At 37.5% G+C, this 26,415-nt stretch overlaps 3 protein-coding genes across 4 annotated transcripts; 1 reads left to right on the top strand and 2 right to left on the bottom strand.

The window, feature by feature from the left end:
- Positions 1 to 1,627: 1,627 nt before the first annotated feature.
- LOC115975909 (auxin response factor 8-like) lies at positions 1,628 to 3,996 on the bottom strand. Of its 2 annotated transcripts, XR_004088206.1 has the most exons (3): positions 3,057 to 3,996; positions 2,772 to 2,965; positions 1,628 to 2,175 (listed from the first exon to the last, which is right to left on the bottom strand). XR_004088206.1 is itself a non-coding variant. In XM_031096949.1 (2 exons), the coding sequence occupies exons 1-2, from the start codon at positions 3,969 to 3,971 to the stop codon at positions 2,840 to 2,842; spliced, it is 1,041 nt and encodes a 346-aa protein (XP_030952809.1). In that variant the 5' UTR covers positions 3,972 to 3,996; the 3' UTR covers positions 2,520 to 2,839. The 2 variants fall into 2 exon arrangements, 1 of the variants encoding a protein (XP_030952809.1); XM_031096949.1 differs by lacking the exon at positions 1,628 to 2,175 and having other exon boundaries at positions 2,520 to 2,965.
- On the bottom strand, positions 3,462 to 6,675 carry LOC115975908 (pentatricopeptide repeat-containing protein At5g66520-like). Its single transcript, XM_031096948.1, has 2 exons — positions 4,670 to 6,675; positions 3,462 to 4,033 (listed from the first exon to the last, which is right to left on the bottom strand). The coding sequence occupies exon 1, from the start codon at positions 6,325 to 6,327 to the stop codon at positions 4,720 to 4,722; it is 1,608 nt and encodes a 535-aa protein (XP_030952808.1). The 5' UTR covers positions 6,328 to 6,675; the 3' UTR covers positions 3,462 to 4,033; positions 4,670 to 4,719.
- Positions 6,676 to 11,610: 4,935 nt separating this feature from the next.
- Positions 11,611 to 14,810, top strand: LOC115975911 (nascent polypeptide-associated complex subunit beta-like). The gene is made up of 6 exons (XM_031096954.1): positions 11,611 to 11,818; positions 12,161 to 12,228; positions 12,689 to 12,837; positions 12,966 to 13,022; positions 13,307 to 13,345; positions 14,511 to 14,810. Exons 2-6 carry the CDS (start codon positions 12,161 to 12,163, stop codon positions 14,678 to 14,680), a joined length of 483 nt encoding a protein of 160 aa, XP_030952814.1. The 5' UTR covers positions 11,611 to 11,818; the 3' UTR covers positions 14,681 to 14,810.
- Positions 14,811 to 26,415: the final 11,605 nt, after the last annotated feature.

Genomic DNA, 26,415 nt, shown 5'->3' with positions numbered 1-26,415 from the left:
CAAGATCAAAGAATATGAATTTTAAATTTGTCATTTGTCAAGGTAGCAAGCATCAATCCATTGTTAGTCTCAGTCTTGAGCTCATACTCACATTAGTGAATCAAACCGTCCATAGCCAAAAACATATAGAGCAAGGTTTTGTACCTTCAACAAAGATGCGAAGCTAGATGAGAACCCGATGTGTGAGGTTGCTGAAGAATAAATGGGAAAAAAATATTTTAATAAGAGTAGAGAAATGGAAGTGGGTTGTATGTGAGAGTGAATAGGCAAAATAGAAACTGTAGCTCTTTATGTTAGAATATGCCTAAAATTCCTATTAAAAGAAAAAAAAAAATGCCTAAAGCATTGCTAATGCAGCTCCACTACTTTATAGATTTTTCACACGCGCGCATACATTTTTTTTTTTTTGGTGAAAAAAAAAAATGGGTAGAGGGGGGCGACCAGTGTGGCTTCCCTACTTGGACGTAACCATAGTAGCACCCTACCCGCTCCCGGGCGAGACCCCATACTCCCGGTCTGTGAGAAACTCACTTATTATTATTTTGGACTGTTTGGGATGGAGATGGGATATAAGGAGCACCAACACAAAGCTAGTTGTTGAGGCTCGAACCCAAGTCCTGAGACTTGCCAGCTCGAACCAACACACACGCATACATATGAACTATAAACTAGACTGCATATGTAGTTATGTACAGTGTACACACAAAATATGCTTGCACCATTATCCATATGCACACACACAAATACATAGAGTAAGAGCATCTCCAAGAACCTTTTTATTTTCTCACTCAAATTTGAAAAATAAACCAACTTTTCTGTATTAATTATTCACTTTTTTAAAAAACACACCCTCCCAGAGCCTCTCTATCAATCCTTTACTTCATTCAAATTTTTTATTCTTATTATTCAGCATTCACCATACAATACTGCCTTGTTTTAGAGGCACCCTTGAAAGGCCTTAACAATTACAATTGCAATCGCTTCTCAAACCTCCATAGTTCCCTCCACCACCAAGGTCATGGGGTCCATATTGGGTCAAATCAGGATCTCTATCATTTGTTTTTTATTATTCTTTCACACGTTTGTTTTAGTTCTATGTTTTTTATTATTCCTTCACACTTTTGTTTTAGTTCTACGTGTGATAGAATTGTGTTTTCTGTCTTGATTGTGCATCTCCCTCTTGAGCCCAGTATGCTTTGAAGAGAAGACAACTGGATATTTTGTTTAGTTAGTTTAATCACTTTCAAAAATTTTTCAAGGTCTGAAGAGCCACCGTAAATATGGGGAAAAATAGTTTACAAAGCACACTCTAAGTAGATACACAAGACATCGTTCAGCGGAAAGTTAATACACTGCTCACCAAGATCAAACTTCCCCCAATCTCCCCCCACTCAAACCAAAAATAAAATCAAACATCAATTTCATATTTTCGGGCATCAAATTAAACAATGTCAAATATGCTTTTAAGGTTTTTTGAAAAATAAACAAATAAATAATTAGTTATAGCTGTTGTATCAAGGAACCTTTTTACTATTGTTTAAAAAAAAAAAAACTAAATGCAGTGTCTTATATGTATCCACATTTATATCCATAATAAAATGTAGTGTCTTATATGTAGAGTGTGGCGCCTCAAAATGATGGTATCCGCATTAACAAGGACAAACTAAATGCAGCAAACTTGAGTGTCAAATGCTACTTTCATGAAAGCAATACCACCAGCATGATTTTAGGACACAGGTTTCAAGGTGCTAGAAATTCAATAGTTCTAATTTTTTTATCTAGGTAGTGAGCTTATATTTTTCTCCATAAGAGTCAAACCCATTAATACTAGAGTCTTAGAAAAAAAAGGTTATACAACATACTTGCGAGCCAAACAAAGGCAAATAGGCAGGGTCACACACCAAAACTAGTATATCCAATATTTGGATTTATCAGCGAGTGAAACTAGAAACAATTTCTGGGAATATATGTAATATGCTTTTATATTAACCTCAACCTCAGTTCCCGAGCATGCCAAGAGATGGTAGCCCTGAGACAAGGTCTTGAGCTTCACCACTACTGCAATTCAGCCTTTGACCACCTTGTGGGCTGAAGGATTCAACTGCTTGCTCTCCCATTTTATGGACACCCTCGGGTGAAATTATCTTTATATACCAAACATTATTGACAAACGCCCTGCACATGGTCATTTATAGTAAGTGCACAGAAATAGGTCTTGCCAGCCTGTTCTGAGAACCCATGGCCATGGCAATCATTTTATTCTGTTCTATACTATTAAAAAGTACATTCATAGATAAACATATAAATAACCAAGAGGTGAAGGGAAATAAAATCTAAAAAAAATGTTGATAAACAAATATAATAAAGTGATTTCTTGAAATCCTTAAACCCAACTCTCTCAAAGAGGCATCAATAAAATTAAAGAAGCTCATCAGAATGCAATAACAAAGAAAGAATCTTCATCCAAGTTCTGAGTAGACGCAATGGCAATGTTTTTTTTTTGGAGGGGGGAATGTTAGTGGGAACGCCTTCGACTCTACAGAGCATCTGGACCCGTCACTAAACAAGTTTTACTTTGCCTTTTCAAGGAGATCATGGAGAAGGAGAACAGAGAAAAGAGGCTTCATTCACAATCTCAATGTTGTCACAAGAAACCCCAAATTTAACAAAAAACCATTTTCAAACCAATTAATAGATAAACCTTCAAAAGCATCTAATCAAAGGGCTATCCATTGTAAATACTCTAATCAAAGGGCTATCCATTTAAATACCTACTCCCATGGGTCGTCTCCAAGGAGAAGCACATCATTTTCCCTGTCAACACATCCAAGCTACTAGCCTAATATAAGAGGGTCTTCAAACTTTCCCTCAATTCCAAACATCTGCGCCAGCTCCTCTTGCAGCTCATATAGCTGCTGAACCGGGAGATGTCTAGTGAGTGCCCAACCGACCCTGATTTATAAACCTATACAAAAACAGTGCATCATCTAGTCAAGACTACTAAGCAAGCAATAGTAATAATAAATTGAAAGACCCAAATAGCTTGCAGCTCATACCTTGACAAAAGTCTGAGATGGGGTTGGTGGATCAACTTGCCCTGCACTGTTCAATAACTCAGAGGAGTCTTGCTCTGAACCGTACAGAGAATTCTGAAATCCAGTATCCCCTAATGGCATTGAGGACACATCAGCATCAACTGATGTAGCAAAAGTAGACATAGTGGCACGGAGTAGAAGTCCAGATGAATCAACATGAACAACAAAAGAAGTAGGATTCTGAGAAGCAGAGTTACAAATTTCTGGCTCTTCAGTAGCATCTTTCCCAGGATAAGGTGAGTGTGACATTGAGTTGGCAAAATCATCAACCTTTGAATGTGAATACTTTGGAGCCCATGATTGTTGGGGTAACTTCTCAGCTAGCATGGACTGACCAACTCTGGAGAAGTTCAAAATATTGCTACTCCCTTCAGGACAAAGTGAACTGACCATGTTTTGTCTAGGGCTAATGGATGCTGAGAACTTTGTACTTGGATCCATGAAGTCTGCCTTCACAAAGGATGAAGAAGGCACATTTGACTGCAGCCTCTGATGCAGCTGATCACTTCGAATATGAAGTGTATTCTGATAGGTATGTTGCTGTTGCCATGCCTGATCCTCTTGTTGGTTGTTAAGTGATTGCCATATAAGGTGCTGTGGCATGTTCTCTGATAAAACTTGGGTTTGTGCCTGCAGGATATTAAGAGGAATTGCTTCTTCTTCTTGTTGCTGTTGTTGCTGCTGCTGCTGCTGCAAGAGTGAAGTATGGCTCCCTGGCTGTTGAAGACCCTGTAAAGGCTGCTGAAATTGCATAACTTGATGTCTTAGGAGATCTGCACTTCCTAGGTTCTGCATGCCAGCAGCCAACATGGCTTGGTACCCGTACTGCTGATTAGGATAATTTCCAAGCAACATTGGGTCCATTCTCTGCCGCATCCAGGGATACAAACTAACACCTTGAAAATTAAGGGAGTGAAGACCATGCTCTCCAGTTCCCCCTTGAAAAAATCAATAAAAATTAATATTTAATGAAATATAATGTAAAATAGATAATCTAATGTGATGTGTTTTGAAAAGTGAGTATGTAAAAGAGAAAAAATAGGTTCTTATGCTAAAATAGACAAAATTTTGCATGAGGTGATGCAAATGATCTAAGATCTTATCCAAAAATAGCTCTAATCAATTAAAAAGCAACTACTTACAAAGACAACCACTTCAGTAAAGGATATTGACCCTTTTTTAAGCCTCTCATTATCCGTTTGGCCAACTTATTATTTGTTAATGTGAGACAAAAAAAAAGTGATTTTAACAAATTCTTTTAGACAATAGTCTCCCTTGTGTTTTCAAAAAGTATACTTTAGTCCTAGTAAGAGGATAAAATTCAAAATTAATTAATAATAATAAGGATTCAATGCCTGAATGTCCCAATCCCTTATATACGCCCTCCAATAAAACAATGACGTATCATCTACAGATTCCCAAATGTCCTCTAACTTCAAATTCACAACCCCTTTCTTTTAAAAAATTTGTTCATAAGTAATTTCCAATATCTAATAACTGAATAAGTCTCCATGGCCTTATTTTCTATGGAGACAAAGATTTCAATTGGTTTGAATTTCTCAAGAGCTTGCTACCTTATTGGCAAGTGAGCTGTGTATACACCAATTCTCATATCAAAGTTGATTTATTCATTTATCTTATCACAGTCAATGTCATCGTCATCATCATGCTGAGAAAACTTGAGGTGTGTGTCAATTGCAAGCAACATTAACATGATTTCCTCCATAGGCGCATGCGACCTATCTCCAGCTACAAATTCAAAAACCACACCATCTACTTCAATCAAGCTGCACCCGGGAAGCTTCCGTACCCTTTTCTCTTCCATTCCCTTTCTTACCTTTGCGACACCATCCCATTGGTTAGCAGAAGCATACATGTTGGAAAGAAGAACATGAACCCCACCATGGTCTAGACTCTGATGAATCAAGTGCTCAACCGTTTCTTTACCCAACTCAACATCTCCATTAACTCTACAAGCATTGAGCAATGCACCCAAAACATAGGAGTCTGGTTCCATGGGCATCTCTCTCACCACCTTCTTTGCCTCTTCTAGCATCCCAGCTCTTCCTAAGAGATCTACCAAACAGCCATAGTGTTGGACCCCTGGCTCCATCCTGTACTCCTCACTCATGCTATTGAAAATTCTCATACCTTCATCCACCAACCCCATTCGACTGCATGCACTTAATACACATATAAATGTTACTTCATTAGGAAAAACTCCTTCATTCTTCATCCTAACAAACAACTCTATCGCACTACCACTCTGACCATGATTTGCTAGGCCTGAAATCAAAGAAGTAAACGCATAAACATCTCTATTCATATTCGGCATCTCATCAAATACACTACGAGCAGTTTCAATGCACCCGCATTTTGCGTACATGTCAATAAGAGCAGTGCCCAACACTCTATCTAATTCCATCCCATTTCTATCCACATATGCATGTATCCACCTTCCCTGATCCAATGCGCCAAGAAAAGCACACGCAGTGAGTGCACCCACAATACCAGCATGATTAGGCCGAAACCCAGAAACCTGCATATCATTAAAGAGCTCCAAAGCCTCTTTGAACAAACCAACTTGTGCATAACCAGTTATCATCGCACTCCAAGAAACAGTATTCTTCACAGGCATTTGATCAAACAGTTCCCGTGCAACCACAACTAGTCCCGATTTTACGTAGCCATTAATCAAAGCAGTCCACGTAATGACATCCCGGTTCACACTCGTATCAAACAACTTACGAGCTGATTCCATGCAGTCACAAGTCGCGTACAAATGGATCAACCCGTTCTGCACAAAGTCATATGATTCCCAGCCAAGCCTGACGACTTGGGCATGGAAAATTTTACCCAATGAGATATCAGAGAGGTGAGCGCAAGCTCTAAGGAGAAAAGAGAAAGTATAGTTGTTGGGCAAGAAGCCAATGTGAAGCATATTCTTATAAAGACACACAGCTTTAATGGGTTCATTTTTCTCGGCAAAAGCTCTGACCATGGTGTTCCAAATGAGTTTCGATGGATTGGGTAAATGGTGAAAAAGTTGATAGGCGTGGTTCAAGTCTCCATGGTCGGACACTGCGCAGAAGGAGATGATCTTGGTAGCGGCATGAGGATCCAAAAGGGTGCCTGAAACAGTGAGATGGCATTGGATTTGCTTTACATGCGTCATGGTAAGGCTCAGGGATTGGTCCAACAGGGCAAGAGCTCTCTGAGTACTTGCTTTCATCAGCCCCAATATTTTGGAAAAAAATGGCAGCCTGAAAACTTAAACTTTGCCCCCAACATATCAACAAATTAACAACACATATGATACCGCTTCTCTCTCTAAGCTCTGCCACGCAAATTTGCATAATCTCATTCTTCCTCTTCCACTGGTCAATCCCTTCCGTTGGTGGCTTGGCATCGCACCTACGTCGGATCTAGTAGAATCGGCTGAGGTGTGGTGTTCTCCTCTCTAATCTGAGTTTTTTTTCCCTCTCTCTGATGTCTCTCTTTTCTGATGATATCTCTCTATTCTTTTTGGCACGCACACTCGCTCTATCTGCTGCCGCTGGTCTGAGTCTAGGGCGGTAAACAATCCAAGCCGTTCAACTCGGGTTCAGCTCAATAAAAAGACCGTTTATATTCATTTGTTTATAAATAAGTCAAGTTTGAGCCTTAGTTTTAGGCTTATTTGATAAACAAGATGAGCCTAAGTAAAAGAAAATTGTTGGTGAACAAACTCGTAAACAACAGGACTCGATACAAAACATGCCAACCTTAGGCTCGTTTATAACTTGATATATGTTTACTAAATAAACTCATTATTATGATATTACACATTTTGGAATGTTAATTTATAGCTTGTTTATTCATATATGTTTTGGAATGTTAATTTATTTAAATTTATGAAGATTATAGTTGCATAAATGACAAATGTGGATATAAAAATTGCATTTTGAACAATTACTCAAGCTATAGAAAATGAATAATGAACAGATGGATTTAATTATGTAAAGTTGTAATTTAAACAATTTCTAATCACGGGTGGAATTAGAAGTATTATAAAATGAGTATATTATTTTCTTTTCTTTTCTTTTTGTTTACTTGATTTTTGGTGATAAGTACATGCAATGTTTTTGGATCCCAAGCTAAAAAGCTTAACTTTAGCTCAAGTTTGAGCTTGATATTAACCTCGAGCTTGGCTTAACTAATTAATCAAACTAAGCCAAGCCAAGCTAAACTCAAGCTTTTTGGCATTCTCACAAGCTCAAGTTCAAACATTGTTTTTAAGCTTGTCTCAATCTTGAGCCAAGTTTGAGCATTTTATTTTTATTGACGAGCCAAGCTCAAATACACATTACTCGGCAAAGCTTAGCTCATTTACAGCCCTATTTGAGTCTTGACTCTTGTGTTTTGAGTTCATTTGCTTTTTCTTTAATACAGTATTTTAAATTTGGACTTAAGGGAGGGAGGCAAAATTGGATAGGACCTACGAAACCCAACATGACACGCTACGAAATTAACAAGTCATGAGTTGAGGTTTAATGAGTTGATGTCATATTCGAGTTGACATAACTTACCTGTTTAATAAACAGATTAGGTTAGTGTCCAATTCATGGAATCCGTTTGAACTAGCTGAACCTTTTAATTAAATGACAAATTATTAATATACTCTTCAAATTCTAGGTATATAAACTTATTAGTTATTGTGATTTATTTTCTTTGACATATTATGATTGATTATTTGTGATATTGAAATATACTTTAGTTTTAAATGATTATTTGTGATACAATTACTTATTCTGAATTTTATATTAAAAATATTTATTTTTTTGGTTTTTAATAATTCAATTTGGTTAATACTTCTTTTTTTTTTGGGATAAAATTTGATAAATAGATCGACATGATTGACCCGTTTAATAAATGAGTTTTGTTAAGGTTGAGAAATCTTGACTCGTTTAATAAATATGTTGGGTTAGTGTTGACTCATATAGTCAGATACTCATGAGTCGACATAAACCTGACAGGCAAACACAAATTGACACCCCTATACTAGACTATGGTTGATTGACGTTGCTGTTAATCAGACTTGTGGGTGGTGTAGAAATAATAATACTTGGGGAAAAAACAAAAGAAAAATTAGTCATTTTGCATGTTGAGGAAAAAAAGATATATTAGTATTATAATAACTTGAATACAAAAATTTAATTAAATAGTTTGCATTTAAAATGTAATACACACACACATATATATATAATTTGATAGTTACAACAATGGGAAAGGGGATTTTGAACTTTAGTTCTTCTCATAAATGTGATTAGGCAATGTCACTAGGGTCTTAACTCTTAACAATCCATAATAAAGCTCTACAAATCGACAAATCACGTATGAAATTCCTTTTATAAGATCACATTTTGAAAATTTTGTGAACATATGTAAAAAGTATGGGGAAAGTTTTAGGAAAGGTCGTTTGGAAGGATAGGGAAATTGTCTTGATTTTTTTACCTGAAGCTATGTTTGTATTGAGCAATAGTGTCATTTTCTCACTATAGAGAGGGTAATTCCATTTTGCAAGTAGTGATATGTCTCCCTCTGGCACATCATCAACTTCAAGACTGTGGGCTATTAAAAAACTCATATTATGGGTGCTTATATGACATTTAATAATACCAAGCATGGATGGAATGCCATTTTTCCAAAAGCTAAGTACTCATCAAGAGTATAAATCTGAATTTTAAAACATTAAAGCATTAGCAGCGGGGGTATAAAGCCCTCCAAATTGCTATTTTCAACCTAAACCATTAAAAAACATGCAAAAAATGGATTATTATATGTAAAAAATTATACCAACCTACTACAGTAATTTGGTACTTTTTCAAATTACTATTCATAGTTGGTAAACTTAAATTCCAATATTTTATTAACTCTCACTCTCTCTCATTTATGACTCTCCCTCTTCTCTCTATATTCTCTTTATTTATCTTCTTTGTCTCTTCACATTTTTGATTGGGTTCAATCAATGGCTAGGTTTTAGTGGCGAGTCTTTTTAGTGGTTGCTAGGTTTGGATTGGGGGTGGGATTTTGGTGGTAGCTAGGTTTCAATTTCAATGGTGGAGTTGAATTGGTGACTGGGTTTCGGTGGTGGCCCATTTCAGTGGTATTTGGGTTTTAGTTTCGGTGATGGAGTTTAATCGATGTCTGGGTCTCGTTGGTGGAGTTGAATCGGTTGTTGGGCTGGGATTGGTGGTGGGTCGTTTTGGTGGTTGCTTGGTTAGGATTAGTGGTGGTAGTTTCAATGGTTGGTGGGTTGAGATTGGTGGCTGGGTTTTGGTGGTGGGTTGTTTCGTTATTTACTGTGTGTGGTGCAGCGGTGGTGGTTGTTGGGTTGGGATTTTGGTTGTAAGGGATGATGGTTGCTTGGAGAGAGAGAGAGAGAGAGAGAGAGAGAGAGAGAGAGAGAGAGAGAGAGAGAGAGAGAGAGAGAGAGAGAGTAAATGAAGAGTAAATAAATAATAATAAAAGAATTTAAATAAAATGGTAAAATAATAGAGTTTGGAAATTAAGAGCATCCATATCAATGGTGTTAAATATCTATTTTAATACTCCAAACACCCAACATCCAACATCAATGGTGCTAAACTTAAAATTTTTTTACCAATCTATAATAGTGAACTGCTAGTAGTACCAATTCACTGTAGTGAGCCACTACTGGTATTATATTATTTCTCTTTCTCCCTCTCAATATTAAATTAGTTTATTCTTTCTCTCTCCATTCCCCCTCTTTCTCCTTTCTCTTTATCTCTCTCAAGTCAGTTCTCTCTCTCCCCTCTATTGCTTCCTCTCCTTTCTCGCCTCTCACAACAAAATGGTGATAATGGCTTCGAGATCAATGTGCGATGACATGTGGTGGTTGTTGAGATTGGCATTGACGTTTTGAATTCTTGGGTTTGGGTTGTTCTAGCATTCAAGTTTGGTGCATTGTGGTGGAGTTTTTTTTGGTGGGTTATGGGTTTTGTGAGTTGTGGCTTACTGGGTTTTGGGGGTAATTTGGCATCGACAATGATGGTGCTGGGGTCGTTATGTTAGTGCTAGGTGTGGCGAAGGGTAGTGTTTGTGCTTGGTTGTTTTACTAGGTGGTAGGGATGGTGGTGGGAGTGGTTGTGGTTGTGGTTATGTTAGTGGCTTGTGGTTGTGGTGGGTTGTTGATCGGCTTTTGGTGTGGTTGGGTTTCAGTGGAGTTGTGGTTTGTGTGGTAGTTTTTGGCTATTTGGGTCACTAGGTTGTGATGTGGTTGGTGGCGGTCTGGTTGTGGTATGGATGGTGGGTTTGTGGTGGTTGGATTTTTTTTTTTTTTTTTAAATTATAGTTGCGGAGGTTTTGGGTGGGTTTGATATGGAAATTTTTTTGGGACAGTGAGTTTATGACTATGGGTTGTGGCAACTGGTTTTGCTAGTAGTGGGTTGTGCGTGATGGCTGTGAGTGGTTGTTCTTGCTGGTTGTTATTGCTACAAAGAAGAGACAAAGAGACAGAGAGGAAGAGAAAGAAAGAGAAATAGATAAAAATAAATAAATAAATAATATTTAAATGAAGTGGAAAAATAATAAAATTTTTAACGTTGGAAGTATTGTAAAGTGAAGTGTTAGAATAGATAAAATGACGTTTTGAGTTGCTAAAAGTTAACTTTTTAGCACCACTACTGTAATTGCTGACATACAGTCAAGTTGGTCAAAGTTATTTTTAATTTATACTATTCTAGGTCCAAATCTATTACAATACACTATTCCAATTTACAATACACGGTCTCTCAAAATAAGAAAAAGCAAATTAGAGGCTGTTTGGATTGAGTTTTTTGATAACTCAATTCTCTATTTCCATAACTCATAACTCAAAAATGGTGGGACCCATAGTAAAAAGGTTGTTTGGCCAAACGATAACTCTGTTTCCATAACTCTATTTCCATCACTCAATTCTCTGATTTTTGAGTTATAAGTTATAGAAACTGAAAACAACAAAAGGCTGTTTTCAGTTTCCATAACTCATAACTCAATGGCATTTCCGTAAATAAACACACATGAGGGACCCACAGCCGCAACTTTTGACCACTTTTTTACTTTTTTTTTTTCTTTTCCTGGGTTGGTCGTTCAGTTTTTTTTTTTTTTTTTCTTTTTCTTTTCCTGGGTTGGCTGTTCGATTTGGTTTTTATATATATATATATATATATATATATATATTAGCTTCAGTGAGTTGGATACTAAAAAAAAATAAAACTGTACTGGTTGATAGGTGTGGGACCCATGAATAGTGTGAAAAAATTGAGTGATGAAAATAAAAGTGATGTTGCCAAATGAGTGTGAAAAAATTAGTGATGAGTTATGAGTTATAAGTGATGAGTGATGAGTGATGAGTGATAAAAATTGAATGACGAAAATTGAGTAATGAAAAATCCTTACCCAAACAGGCTCTTAGTTTCTCGAAAAAGAAAAAGAAAAAGAAAATTATAATACACCCAATATCGAATGACTTCTTGGCCAAAAATGAATTAGGTCCTAATGTTTACTGGAGGGAGGAAGGGTAAAAAAGGAATTGGGCACTCAAGTAGAGGAGGGCATATTTATCCCCATCTTCATCTGTCAAACCGAGATTGCTCTCTTTCTCTTGCCTGTGTACTGCCGCGGCGGCTTTTGCTACTATTCGTTTCATATTCTACATTTCATATTTTGTTACCAAAACAAAGGTACTTTTTTTATAAAAAAGAATTTATTATTTAGTGTTGTTTCTGTATTAGGTTTTCTGTCTTAGTTTGAATTTTACACATTTACTAACATTTCTTTGTTTTGCCTCTTCACTGTGTTAAATAGTTTCATTTTGTACAGAAACTTTAGCCCATATTGCTATTACTCTTTTTCTTTCCAGTATCTACAAAATGCTGGGGTTTTGGTTAATCTTCTTTTATTTGAAAACCCTTATCCCCCAATTATTTTCACTCACAATTTTGTTGGACTTAGGATTCAGATTTGAGACCCAAAAAATTATATGAAAAAGGGTTGTCATTGATTCAGTGTTTTTCCCTACTCAGATGGATAGGGAGAGGCTCATGAAAATGGCTGTTGCTGTTCGTACTGGTGGAAAAGGAAGCATGAGAAGGTGTGACATTCTTTCTTGTTCAATAGAATATGTACAACTTCATTTTGTAGCTTAATCAACTAAAAAAAGTTTATTTCTCACTAGAAAGAGCTGCTCATTTTGTAAAAACAAATAGAATGATAGGTGAACCACAACAATGGTCAGTAATAGGAAGCATTTTTTTATTCTTTCCTTTTTTTTTTTTTTGATTCAATACCAGCTATTGTTATGGGAGGAGGAAGTGTAATTTAAATTATCCTATAATTGTTTTAGATTATAAACCATTAGGATTTAATTTAATAAACAGTCTGAAGAGATTCTCCAAGTGTCATTCTTCTCATTCAAAATATGATATCAGAAAGATTTAATCATTTTGTACTATTAATTTTCACAAAAACTACATAATGTTTTTGTTTTTTACTTTTGTATGTAAGTTTAGTTGAGTTTGATGAGCCTCTGTCTTGTGTGCTTTTGTACTTAGAAAAAAGAAGGCTATTCACAGAGCCACGACCACTGATGATAAAAGGCTTCAGAGTATATTCAAGAGGATTGGGGTGAACACCATCCCTGCTATTGAAGAAGTTAACATTTTCAGGGATGATGCAGTCATTCAGTTTCTTAATCCCAAAGGTTAACCTCCTAATCTAAATATGCCTTTAGGATTGTGTAGCCTAAGCTTTTTACCCCACCGATGTTTTTGTAATTGCTTTTCTATTTGGCTACCAATGACTATTAATTTTTTCTATCTTGTATCCCAGTTCAAGCTTCCATAGCTGCCAACACTTGGGTTGTTAGTGGTTCTCCTCAAACAAAAAGTATTTTCTCATTCTCTTCTTCTACCGTTTATATTTGCTAGAATGCTTGTCTGCCTTTTTTTTGGTGGTTTTTTCTATATATTTATGTTTTTCAAGATGTGGTCTACATGAGTTGCTGAAATAGTAGGTGGCCCATTTAAATGTTGTAATATTGCTGAGGGTCTGCTAACTTTATGCTTAGCATTCCCAGATTTTCATTCATGTCACTGATTTGTTGCTGCTGCACATCTATTTCTTTAATAATTTTCAATGGAAAAGAACTAAGACTTGAAATTGTGTTTCAGAATTGCAAGATATTCTCCCAGGGATCATTAACCAACTAGGTATGATGCCGTTATGTTTATTTTCCTTGCATTTAAATCATAATGTTTTTGTTCTAATAGTTCCATATTAGTATTTGTCAGCTACCTGTATTTTGAGACCCCAGTACAAACAAATTGCTTCTTTGGCTTGCTAACCTGAGGCTCTAATTGGTTTGTATATAGTAGACTAGTCAATCCAATTTTCCCGTTCTTTTTGGATTAGTAAGTTATGCATGCCCATTGCCTGTTGTGGAAGTTTTTGCACAATATAATTTGGTAGGTAGATGCTAGTTGCAATAGAGAAAAAATATGAAACCAGGGCATTGATATCCACTACAAGAAGGAACAATTGCAAAAGAGAAAAGCATGAAAAGCCAGGGCATCCACTACAGGAACTTTATTGTCTGTTATCCGTTTCCTGTGAAGTCAAAATCCCCAAGATCCAATTTCATAATCTTCTTCCTGAAATCTGAATTTAAAAAATCAAAGATGGTGAATCCAAATGATAAAATCTTCAGCTTTTGACTATCGATTTTTAAACAATGAGATTTTATGGTTTTCATTTCAAAATCCTGCTGGTGGATGTGTTCAAATGTTGGCAATGTGTGTACAGTGTTGCCCCCCCCCCCCCCCTCTCTCTCTCCCCACATCTTGGCTTGAGAATGTCCCAAACAATTCTGCCCGAGGGATTCATAACCCACTTGTGGACTGTTATTGAGCAAAGTAGTTTAAAAATTATTTTGTGTCATTGATTGCCGGCACCTCTACCATCTTTGTCGACCACAGAAGCTCTACCTCTGCTGATGTCAAACAGCTCGCACAGAAAATTATGTCACATTCATGTTGTTGGAGTTTTTAAACGGGAAATGTCTCTTTTATTCAATAATCTATGCTTATGTGATTCAAATGAAGAGTATTAACAGCATAAGTAAGAGTAATATAAAATAAATATTCCACTGCCGATCTTTGATTGATGGATTGTGGAAATGAGGCTATTTAGCCCCAAGGAGTTATATTAATTGTATTAGAATATGGCTGCAGGACATTATTTAGATGGAAATTACTTTTTTCTAGTAGTCTTGACAGAAACTAATTCAATGGGCTTTCGGGAAATGAATTTGTTGTGTTTTGTTATCTCAGTCCAGTTGACTAACTTGCATTGACATATACGGGTTTCAATTTGTAGGGCCAGATAACTTGGACCACCTAAGGAAGCTGGCAGAGCAGTTTCAGAAGCAGCAGCCACCTGCTGGTGCACAAGCAACGCAAGAAGAAGATGACGATGAAGTCCCAGAGCTTGTTGCTGGTGAAACCTTTGAAACAGCTGCAGAAGATGATCATACTCGTACTTCTTAGGCTGGTTGTATGAATGATTTCCAATATCAATTTTAATACTTTGCTGGCATTTTTTCCCCTTATGGCCTTCAGCTCTTGTGATAGTCACTTTTTTTGATGTGTTGTTGAATCCAGAGAAAGAATTGTAGCTTGTATGAGACCTATTATATCGTTTGGATGACAGTTTTTATCAAGTCATTCTGCCCCTCCATAAACTCTATGATGCACCAATATGGGTATTGGTACAATACGGGTACAGGGATCCAACAATTTTTTCAAAAATCTAGGATACGTTACATTGGGGATACGGAAATTTATTAATTAACTAATGTTTATTTTTAGGTATATTTAAATATTTTTGTACATAATTTATGTTTATTTTAAGTTTTAAAATTAAGTAATAATAACATTAAAATGCTTGAAAACATATCTAAAATTAATTTAAAGGCAATACTAAACAACAAACAAGTACAATGACATTATGAAATGTTGTTTCAAATACAAACCAAGGGTTCAAATAAACAAACACACAGAAAGTGCTGTTTGAAGTACAAACAAAGAGTTCAAAGTTTCAAATAACTACATTCAATATCAAACAAAAAACAAAAAAAGAAGACAAGACTTCAAGATGATCATATAACAACATCATCTTCTTCAACATTTTCCTCAAGCATAACCTCCAACTCTAGCTCATCTAGTGATAAAATTTCAAGCAACCCAGATCCTCTAAATGGTTCATCCCAAGAATCACCACTAATGTCCCACTTTTGAGATTTTCCTTTAGTGTACTCATCACTCTTTCTTGAAAGAAGTTGAAAATTAGAATAAACAAATACTAAATCTTTAGCACGTTTAGGACTAATTCTAAGTTATATCTTTCTTCCATGTAATGAGCATCATATGACATATGTCCTGAAAATAAACCAAACTCTGCGTGCACCTTCCTTCTATCTTCCATATCTGGAAAAATATCTTTTTAAGCACTTGTTTCTCTCATCAAAAATGTCACGATCCTTATGTGAAGGAACACAACCTTTTACCTCAACAATCCATTGATTGGTATAATACCTAGTAAAAAATAAGTATATAAGTAGTAATAATAAAAATGAAGTTATTTATTTCAAAAGGAAGAAAAGAAAAACTATAATAGAAAGGAATTTTACTTAGGATTCAAGGAGTGAGCAAGGCAATGAAGTGGTGTACAATTTTTGTTCCACCAATCAATGAGTATATTGTATACCACATTAGAAAATGTACTCAGACTCATGTTCTTGCTTGCCTTCAAACCGGTATATTTCTTTCTTCACTTTTTCTAACACTAAATCCCACATTTCATACACCTCATGAAGAATAGCTCTATCCGTGTCAGCCACTTAAAGCATGTCATAAATAGGTCCTGTGAATCGAAGAATATAGTTAACCTTGTCCCACCATACTTCATCCAAAATATAATCTCTCACGGTTTGAGCTTTTCCAACATCATCTTCTCTATAAGATGTTTGTTGCTCACTAATGACCATGCTTTGAAGACCTCTTCTTATCAGTTTCAATCTTTTAAGCGTGATTATTATTAAAGCAAATTGTGTATCAGCAGCAAGAAGTAATTTCAAATGGGAAAATTTATTAAAAATTGTCAATTTCATTGAATGATTCATGATGAAAACACAAATGAAAGATACTTCATCAGCAATCTTTGTAATCCTTTGACATTCATCATATGCGACCTCATTATGAAGAGAGTATTTGGCTGCACATATGTTCTTCAAAGCTAGATTGAGGGTATGCACAACACATGGTGACCAAAATATAGTGGGATATTCAGCTTCAACAATAGATCTTGCAAACTTCATAACAGGTGCATTATCAGTAATGATTTGAACAACATTGTGACATCCAACCTCAGCTATGACCTCTAGAAAAAAGTTTGAAATGTAGCGCTTGACTTTGTACTCTTTTGTACCATCAATGGATTTTAAGGGCGCCTTGTTCTGATGTAGCCATAAAATTGATGAGTGGCCTTCTCTGGGGATCTGTCCACCAATCACTTACTAATTACTATGCTTAAACCCTTTTCTTTCCAAGTTTCTTTAATTGACCCTAACAACTTGTCAACATGTCCCCTCTCTTTTTGTAAGAAAGTAGTTCTTGATTTATTGTAACCCAGGGGAGTATAGCTCGCTAAACTATTATTAGCAGCATATTTAATCATTTCAATAAAATATGGGTTCTCAGCCAAGTGAAAGGGTAACCCAGTAGAATAAAATGTCCTAGCAACAAGACTATCTAAATGGTCTCGACATTGATTGTTAAAAGCCCTCTCCAAAGGATGTTCCCCCCCCCCCCCCCCCCTCCAGTCAATTTTATTTTCTGAAATGGTTGACTTGTACCTATAATACCGTTAGAAAGAATAGGACTAGGAGTAGGACCGGTGGGTAAAAGTACTAGCTTAGGCTTACTCCTCTAATTAGCCTCTTGGCTTGCATTTTCTATTTGATGCGTCTCTACAAGACACTCAATTCAAACCTTAGAGCATATATTTACTCCATGTTTGTGACTTTTTAACAAATGTGCTCTCACCCTAGAATAAGACTCCTTGAAAACCTCAAGTACAGGCCCAATCCATTAGCCTCCATATGCTTTAAGAGTATAGGGCCCAATTCTAGGTCAAGGCCCATATCAATTTGAGGGACCAGTGCCTGGTCGGGGTCCAATACCAGGTCGAGGTCTATATCGGATGAGAACGGTAATGCTTTAGGGGAAATCGCCTTCCAAACACCGTTTGGCGACGGGTGCAAGTTTCAAAAGAGTCATATCAGTCACAAGAAATGGGTCTCATCTGGTCAGGAATCTAAAGGGACCCACCAACATGAAAAGCCACCCCCTCATCATGAAGACCCCACTAAGGGAAGTCTATAAATAAAGGCCGATGGTGTGAGGGAAGTGATTGGCAAATTTTGGGGGGAGGAGAGATACACGAGAGAAAAGAGAGGAACCATAAAAAAGGGGCGTGGGTTCTTTTTTTTTTTTTTTTTTTTTTTTTTTTTTGACAATACCCAAGCCCGAGTAGAGATAGGGATCCTAGGCCTTATGCTTATGGTTTGGTGGACTAGGCTTGGTTCAACGCAGCTATATTGGACTGATTACGAACCAAGTTGTGCACAAAACATGGATCCTACAACACATACACATCCATACATACAAAATATATACATATTGTATAGTAAGGAACAGTAAAGGAACAGTAAAAGGTAATTTAAAACGTTAGGGATCCTTAGAATGATAAATAATACTTCATTATTTCTTGAGTTTTTAAATACATTAGGTCCTTTTTCCACTGGGATGTGTTACAAGGTCCAAATAAGTTCAAAAGTTACAGAATTAAATAGCTCTTTAAGGCTTCTAAGACTTGTGAGGTTTGAATCCCTTTAAATCCAAGTGTATCCTCTAGTGTCTGTCTCAAGATCCCTCACAGAGTTTTCCCTATTTTTCCCTTTTTTGAATTCTAAAGGAGTTTTCTAAAGGATCTTTTCACTCTAATTCACTCTTGTTGACTGGTTTTTCCTGTTGACTCCATCCCCTTTTATAGTGTCTCCCTAGGGCTTTTAGGGTACCACTAATTCCCTACATTTGTTGCCCTAGGTACCAAAACCAATGTTGTGTCAACAACATTGGTGGCTGATCCCTTCCTTATTTTCTCATTATTTCCCCTTTTGAGGTTTCCCCACCAAAAGTCCCCAGCTAACCTTCCCCTTTTAGGAGGTCCTATGGGCAGACTTTCAATTCCCTTTTTCCAAAACTCTTAAATGCTACTTTTCAGATCCACCTTTTAGGCTGCTTAACCTTTTGTCATTTTCTATAAATGGGCAGATTCTTCTTTGTCAGGATGAAAGATCCTCAGCCACCTTCTTTCATGGACCACTTTCCTGCATTTCCCAAGGTACTAGGCTTTTTCTTTAGGAATGCTGATTCCTAAGCCATCAGCCTTTTTCTGAACCATGGGTGGCATATGGGACACATCCACCTTCATTCTTTATGTCTATGAGCATGCTCCCTTGAGCTGTCTTAATCCCAGCTGACTTCTTTCTGCATATCTCGAGGATCCCGGGCTTCTGGGAATCCCCAGGTATCCTGGTCTAGTCCCTTTCTGGGCTCCCCAGTAAGTTTTCTTCACAATGGTTGGGCTGAACTTCCTTGTTTCATTTTTCTTTATTTTCTAAGGCTCAAAACTTACCCATTCAAGGGTCTCGTCCTAAGGACAAAGGAGGTTAGAAAGGGAACGGAAAAGGAAGAAGGATCACATGTAAGATGAGCACGAGCCAAGGGTGGATTCGGATGAGGCTTCTTCACAAGGAGAAAGATTGGTTTCCTACATTCCCGAGCATTCGTATCATAGTGAACGAGACCAGGAGATAGAAAACTTACAAAAGCAAGTTAAGGAGCTGGAAATAGAAATAAGGGGGTGACGTCGAAGAAGGGATTCAGAGAAGTCGTCTAGTGATCCTGAATTTATTGGCGGCAGTACGGGAGAGCCGTCCCATCAAAGTCATTCACAGTAGTCAAGAGTAGATCTAATGAGATTATAGGGCGTCGCTCTAAAATATCGAGAAAAGAAAGACACGGGCACCCCAGCACTGCCTTAGATACCATGAGTTTGGCACTTCGGAGAGCCGCCTGATCACCGTTTTTTTACTAGATAAAACGTAACAAGATGCCTAGGAATTTCAACCGTCCCCCGTTTATTTGCTATGATGGCAAAACTGACCCAGTGGAGCACGTCAGTCATTACATTCAGCTAATGTCCTTATACTCTCGGAATGATGGGCTAATATGCAAGGTGGTCCCATCCAGTCTCAGGCCCACGACAATGAGATGGTTCAATGGTTTAAGGAAAGGGTCCATACACAATTTCGAAGAGTTGATTCAAGCGTTTGGGGCCCATTTTATCACTTGTAGCTGGGTCCCCCAGCCCATTAATGCGTTGCTGTCTATGAAGATGGGGAACGGGGAGACCCTCTGGTCTTATGCCAACAGATACTAGGGAGCTATATAATGAGATAGGTGGAGGGAATGAGTAGGTCGCAACAAGTACATTTAGAGCATTGCTGATTATGCGACTCCCCAAGAACATGCACCAGCTCATGAGGAGGATTGAGGAGCATAAAAGGTTGGAAGATGACCGATAGCAAAGTAAAGGGAAAGCTCCGACTACCTCTCAATATAGTAGGGATCAGCGGCCCGGGGGCTTTCAACAAAGACCTAGGAGGGAAGTTAGGGCACCAGAGCCTAAGGTCTGTACAAGAGGTGTTAACGTAGCATTCAAGGAGCTAGTCCACAAGATTTTAGAGTGAATAAAAAATGAACCTTACTTTCGGTGGCCGAGTAAGACGGAAGGGGACCCATATAGGAGGAATTAGAGCCTGTATTGCACATATTACCGAGAGAAGGGTCACACCACCGAACAGTGTAAAGTGTTCAAGGATCATTTGAAACAACTCGTAAAGAATGGACATTTGAAGGAGTTTATAGTTGGGCAAGGAGGTAACCTGGCAGGGCAAACCTTAGGAAACCGAGGAAATGCGCTCCCTTCAACCCTTGGAATTATTGAAGTTATCCACACAGCCTCCATCAACGCAAGTGTAAGTCGCCAAAAAGGGGTTCTGAGCATTACTCCATAACAAGGCTTAGAAGCTACAGATCAGCTAGAAAAAAGGCTGAGGCTGTCTAGAGAACCGATCGCTTTTGACGACGACGACCTCGAGGGGACGTCCCAGCCACATGATGACACCCTTGTTGTGGCATCAAGAATTGGTGGCTTTTTGGTCAAATGGGTGTTGATAGATCAAGGGAACGGGACTAAGATAATATACCCCAACCTTTATACGGGCTAAATGTTAAGGTCTAAAAAGGATCATAGTGAAGGAAGCCCAAAAGAATAAGTCAAGCCCAAAAGGATAAGTCAAGTCCAAAAGGAAAAATCAAGCTAAGCCCAAAGTAGTAGATACAGGAGACCTATGAGGAAATAAAAGAAAGGCCCAGAGGATCCTGAAGCCCAGAAAAAGAAGCATCCAAAAAAGAGGACCACGGCAAGGGATAAGAAGCAAGGATCCTCAGGAACCATCAATAGGCGCGGATCCCTTCAGGCACAAAGAAAAAGGAAGACTGGGACAGCTCGAAAGAAAAAGATAGAAGAAGAAAACAAGAAACAAAAGCAAAAAAGAACGCAAACGCCAGAAGAACCCAGCGACCTCTCATGGCACAGACAGAAAAAAAGTCTCGAGGAACCAGAACGAAGAAGCATAAAAGAAAGAATGATAACAAGCGGCTTTCAAAATGGCAGAACAGGATTCCACCCAGATGGAAAAAAAAAGGGAAAAGTGGGAAACGCCAGAAACGGGGATGCCGAGAAGGGCATACCTCAGCACATCCCAAAGAAGATGGCCAACCAGGAACTTTCAAAAGAATTAGAGCTGAAAGAAGGAAAGAATGAGAAAAAACGGAAATGGGACTTACCAAGATGATGGATACAGGACGTGCTCTGTTTGCAAAAGGGTAAAACAGGAGAACCAACGGTTCCCTGGGAAGACCAAAAAACTCCATTATAAAAGGAGGGGATGGGTTATGAAGAAAAGCAGCGGAAAAAGGGAGAAACACAAGAAAGAAGAAATTCTCTAGAAAAACTGTCAGAAAAATCTGTGGAGAATAGAAAATACTAAGGGAAAAACAAATATTGCTTCCCGGTATCCTGTAAAAGCCACTATTGCACATACTCGGATTCAACGAGAATCAAATTTTGCAAGTTTTGAAGGCTGAAATAGCCATTCAAGACTGCAATTTTTGAGCTTGATTGAACCTTGTATCACGTCCTAGTGAGTTTTTTGTAATCAAACAGATTATGTACTAATGAAACATTGCTTCATATTTCCCAGGATCCCCTCAGCATTAATTTCTTATCGCTTTGCTAATCCTATTTCTTTCCTTCTGAACTTACCTTGTTAATTTTTGGCACTCTTCAATATCCTTGCTTGTCATTTTTTATTTTGTCAGGAGTATCCCCTGTATACCACTTGACTCTTAAACAACTCGTTAGCTGCGGTGAGTTAAGGCCCGGTTCACCAAATCCTCCTTTTCATTTAGGCCCGGGATCCTTGGGCCTGAGTGTCACGAAAAAGGCACTCTCACAATGTGCCACTTTAAGTTGAGGGCAATAGCCTCATCCCTACCATCCGATCAGTACTTCATATCCTCAAAGAGAAGCAAGGCCTGCCCCCAAGCTATCCGCGACCCAGCCGTCGAGCTCGTTTCTCCAAATCTACATGAAATAATTTGAAGGGAGAGGCACGTCCCCTAGCCTAAAGGAGCTTCGCTAACATGAGGATGGGAAAGTATAGGATGAAGCCATGTTGGCACTAGTGATGGCCGGTCGGCCAAAGGTCCTCGGTCCCAGAATAGTGCCACGAGTTGGGGGAGGATTCGTGATAGCTGTGACTGGAGAAGGGGTGCGGTTAGTAGGGGGAACGTCAGGCTTCTAAAAGGGTTCATCAATAGTTCTCGATCTCTTGTTGCGGCCTCAAGAAGCTAGAAGTGTAGCTTGTTGGGGGGTCATCTGACCTCCAGCTGGCTGAGCTTCCAAGAAGTAGCGCTTGATACTCATGTTACATCGTTGGACCATGGTGGTGTCTAGAGCTGCAACAATGGGCCCTTCTACTGGTATGCTCTACTCTACCTTGGAAAACTGTATCCCCAGAACCGTCACTGATCGGTGCCAAAGAACTTTCCCTTATAAGAAAAGGTCCTCTTTCCCGAGCTTCACCCACAGTAAGGCCTCTTAGTAGGAATCTAGGAAGGTAGACATCTATGTAAGATAGCATGGGGCTGTCAACTATCAGAGCGAGTCCCTGATCCTATTAGCTTGTGTAGGATGGAATGTAGCTAAGAATCAAGTGTGAAGTTCTAAGCTGCCCGTCATAGTGGATGAAAATCTTTGAGCACAACACAAAGTTCAGATCCCGAACATGCACAGTGCCGAGATCCTGTATGAAACGCTTGGAAACTACGTTGAAAATAGAAAACCAAGTAAGTAGAGAACAAATGTTAGCAAAAGAAAATTCAAAAAAAAAAGAGAGGATATATACATATATATATATATATAACACATATACAGAATATGATGGAACATATGCAAAAATAATATGTGGGGGGGGGGGGGGGGAGAGGTAAAGCAAAAAGTGGTCAACCCTACACTACTCATGCTCAGAAAAATGAAGGTACCAACCAATTTGCCGAGGCGATGTTGGGCACATGAGTTCACCAACGAGCCAGTTCCCACTCACTTTTATGAACTCCCCCGCAAAGTTCCTATTAGAGCCGGGGAGGCATGAGATGAGTCTCACTACGGGGTCTCGAATTTTTAAGAAGTAGCCGTTTTCAGACTACCACAAATACCGTACAGGAAGTTGATGTCATGGTGGTTGAGCCCTAAGTTGTATAGTTCATTAAGGCAACTCACACTACTCACTACTCTATAGAAATTAGGGAGACACTGGTCGGGGCTAAGCCCATAAAAACTAAGGGTCTTAAGTAACAAAGGATCTACAAGGAATCTAACTGCACCCTCAAGGATGGCCATTAGGGGAAAGAATACTACCCTAGGACGCCTATCGTTTTCTATATTCCCTTCAAGACAATATTCAATATCTATGTCCTGAGGCATATTAAACCTGGTCTTAAAGGCCGCCACAACGGCTTTAATACCTAATAGATGAGCAAAACCCATTTTTGGGGGAGTCTAAAGATAAATTTTGAATAGTAAGGGAAAGGTTAGAGAACTTACAACGATGCATTTACATCTAAAGGGATGATCACAGGGGAAGGATTATGGCTCAGGACGATGAAATGAAGGAGGCTAAGAGAGAAAAAATGAAATAAAGAAACTAATCAATGGAGGTTTGGCCTTATTTATAGGAGAAGTGGCTTTAAATGCTTTTGGAGGGAAATTTAATAACTTCCCCCTTGTTATCCATTACACTTGTGCCTCGTTATACAAAACATCAGATGATCCTGGTCGGCAAATATGACAGCTACAGTCACATGTGTGAAGTGTACAAATTGTCTTTTCTATCACATTTAATGACTGACGGTTGGTTTTCCCAAGGGGAAACAGTACGCTGAGTACACTTCACCAACATACACGAGTTAAACCTAACCAATCCTTTACCGATGTATAGGAGTTAGCCCAAATCCCAATCCAATCCATTAGCCTCAATATGCTTTAAGAGTATAGGGCCCAATGCCAAGTCGGGGCCCATATCAATTTGGGGGACCAATGCTTAGTCAGGGTCCAGTACCAGGTTAGGGTCTATATCAAATGGGAACGGTAGTGCCTTGGGGGAAATCGCTTGCCAAACACTGTTCGAAAATGGGTACAAGTTTCAAGAGAGTTGCATCAGTCATGAGAAGTGGGTCCCTTCTGGTCAAGAATATATCCTAGAAGGACCCACCAACATGAAAAGTTTCCTCCTCATCATGATGACCCCACTAAGGGAAGTTTATAAATAAAGGCTGATGGTGTGAGGGAAGTGGTTGGCAAATTTTAGGGGGAGGAGAGATACATGAGAGAAAAGAGAGGAACCATCAAAAAGGGGTAAGCTCAGCACTACTAAGCTTGAGTCTTCTCGGGAAGCACATATACAGATGTAGACACTCGATTTTGCACCCATGATTTAATCAAGAAGATTTACTAAACAATTAAAATTAATTAAATAATTTTGTGATTGGTTAATGATTAGTGTCAAAAATAGGATTGCTTGCATGGGAATAAATGGGATGGTTGGATAATAATAAAATTATGGATAATCTAGACTTTATCAAGATTTATTTTAGAAATTTATCTACGAGATAATTGTTACTGAAAAGACCTGAATTATATAGAAAAGAGTTAAAAATCTTAGAATACAGATTGAAAACATGTCTAAGTGCAAGTCTCGGCTCAAGAAAACCTAAAAAAGGAGTCCAAAACGCACCCAAACACGAAAGCGCGATTGGCATCCAAGAGTACCATTCGGCACTTTTGGGGTGCTAATTGGCACTTTCAAAGTTCCGAATGGAACCTATTAAGGCTTCGGCCTGACAGTCTTCGGGTGACAATAAAACACATCCTTTTTGACTTTTTAGCACAAGGACGCGTCCCAATTCGTATTCTAATTATCTTTGCCTATTTTTTAAGCATTCTAGCCTCCATAAATAGGGACTAGATCTCAAAATTCAGCACACTTTTTCATGCTCTCAAATTTCACATATTTCTTACCCCCCTTTATGAAATTCTCTCTCCTACGTTAAAGAGGTTCTGGAGGCTTTAGTCTTAAGAATTTCTTTTTTGTAAGCAAGGGTTTTTAGGTTTCAAAGAAAATTGCAAAAATTTATTTGAAACCTAAAATATCCCCTCAAGAAAAAGAGTGCTGCATGCAAGAGGTTGTTTCTTATCAACCCTTTTTCTTATGTTTCTCTTATTGTGATGATGCATGTTTATATATTTCTTTCAGTTTAGTTGTTTTAAATATTCATATCATGAATTGTTGATTTATTTTGTTAAAATACGTTCTTGATTCTTTTTATTATTGTCATGATCTATTTTTAATTACAAAAATCTGCATGTTATCTACATCTTTTTTTAAATCAAAAACTGATTTGCATCTTCCTTAGATGCAAATCAGAATTTTTTAAACAAAAACTGATTTGCATCTTCTTTAGATGCAGATCTAAATTTTTCTCAAATAAAAAATATTTAAAAAAAATTATATAAAAAAAAAAAAAAAAAACTGATTTGCATCTTCATTATATGTATATTTGAATTTTTTAAACAAAAACTGATTTGTATCTTCCTTAGATACAAATCTGAATTTTTCTTATTTAAAAAACTGATCTACGTTTTCTATAGATGTAGATCAGATTTTTTTAACATAGCAGATTTCGAAATTAAAAAAAAAAAAAAAAAGGGTCATGAGTGGTTTTGTTTGTTTGTTTAGTGCATGTAGCATAGATTTATTTCATGAATAAAGTCCTCTTCTTAAAAAAAAAAAATCTTTTTCTTAATATTGTTTACACGTATAAAAACAGATCTAATTTTTTTTATATATATCACAAAACAGATCTGATTTTTCTTTCATAAAAAAACCAATTTCTTTTAGTTCTCAAAAACAGATCTGATTTTTCTTTCATTAATAAATCACTTTTTTTAGTTCTCAAAAACATATCCGATTTTTTTCTAAACCCAATTTAATTTTTTATCACAACACAGATCTGATTTTTTTTTTTTTTTTTTAAACAAAGAAGAGGGCATATTCATAAAATAGATTCATTTGAGACAGTTTTGATTAGTTTTGTTCATGTATGCAACATATCATTCATGTCATACATAAAAGGAGTAATACATTGGTTACAAGAGTCTAGAAGACCAGACTTTGTCTGGGCAGAATGGGTGTCTAACACCTTCCCATTCTGTAACCTAGCCTTCGAATTTAGTGTCTTTGGATAGGTAGACCTAGGCTTTATCATTTTTTTTTTTTTTTTTTTGTAGTTTGTAACTAGGACCCAAAGCCATGTAATACTCAATTTATCAAGCATGTATTCTTTTTTTATTATTATTTAATCAATGAGAATGAAACAATTCAGTCATGTATTTTGTATTTAGTTTTTTCATTTTTTTTTTTTTGTATAAAAAATAAGTGGTGACTCCACACCATTTACCCAAAAAGAGAGGT

Source organism: Quercus lobata, chromosome 2, assembly GCF_001633185.2.
Source record: "Quercus lobata isolate SW786 chromosome 2, ValleyOak3.0 Primary Assembly, whole genome shotgun sequence".
NCBI lineage: Eukaryota > Viridiplantae > Streptophyta > Magnoliopsida > Fagales > Fagaceae > Quercus > Quercus lobata.
Note: the sequence above shows the minus strand (reverse complement) of the source record. Positions and strands in the feature narration are given on the sequence as shown.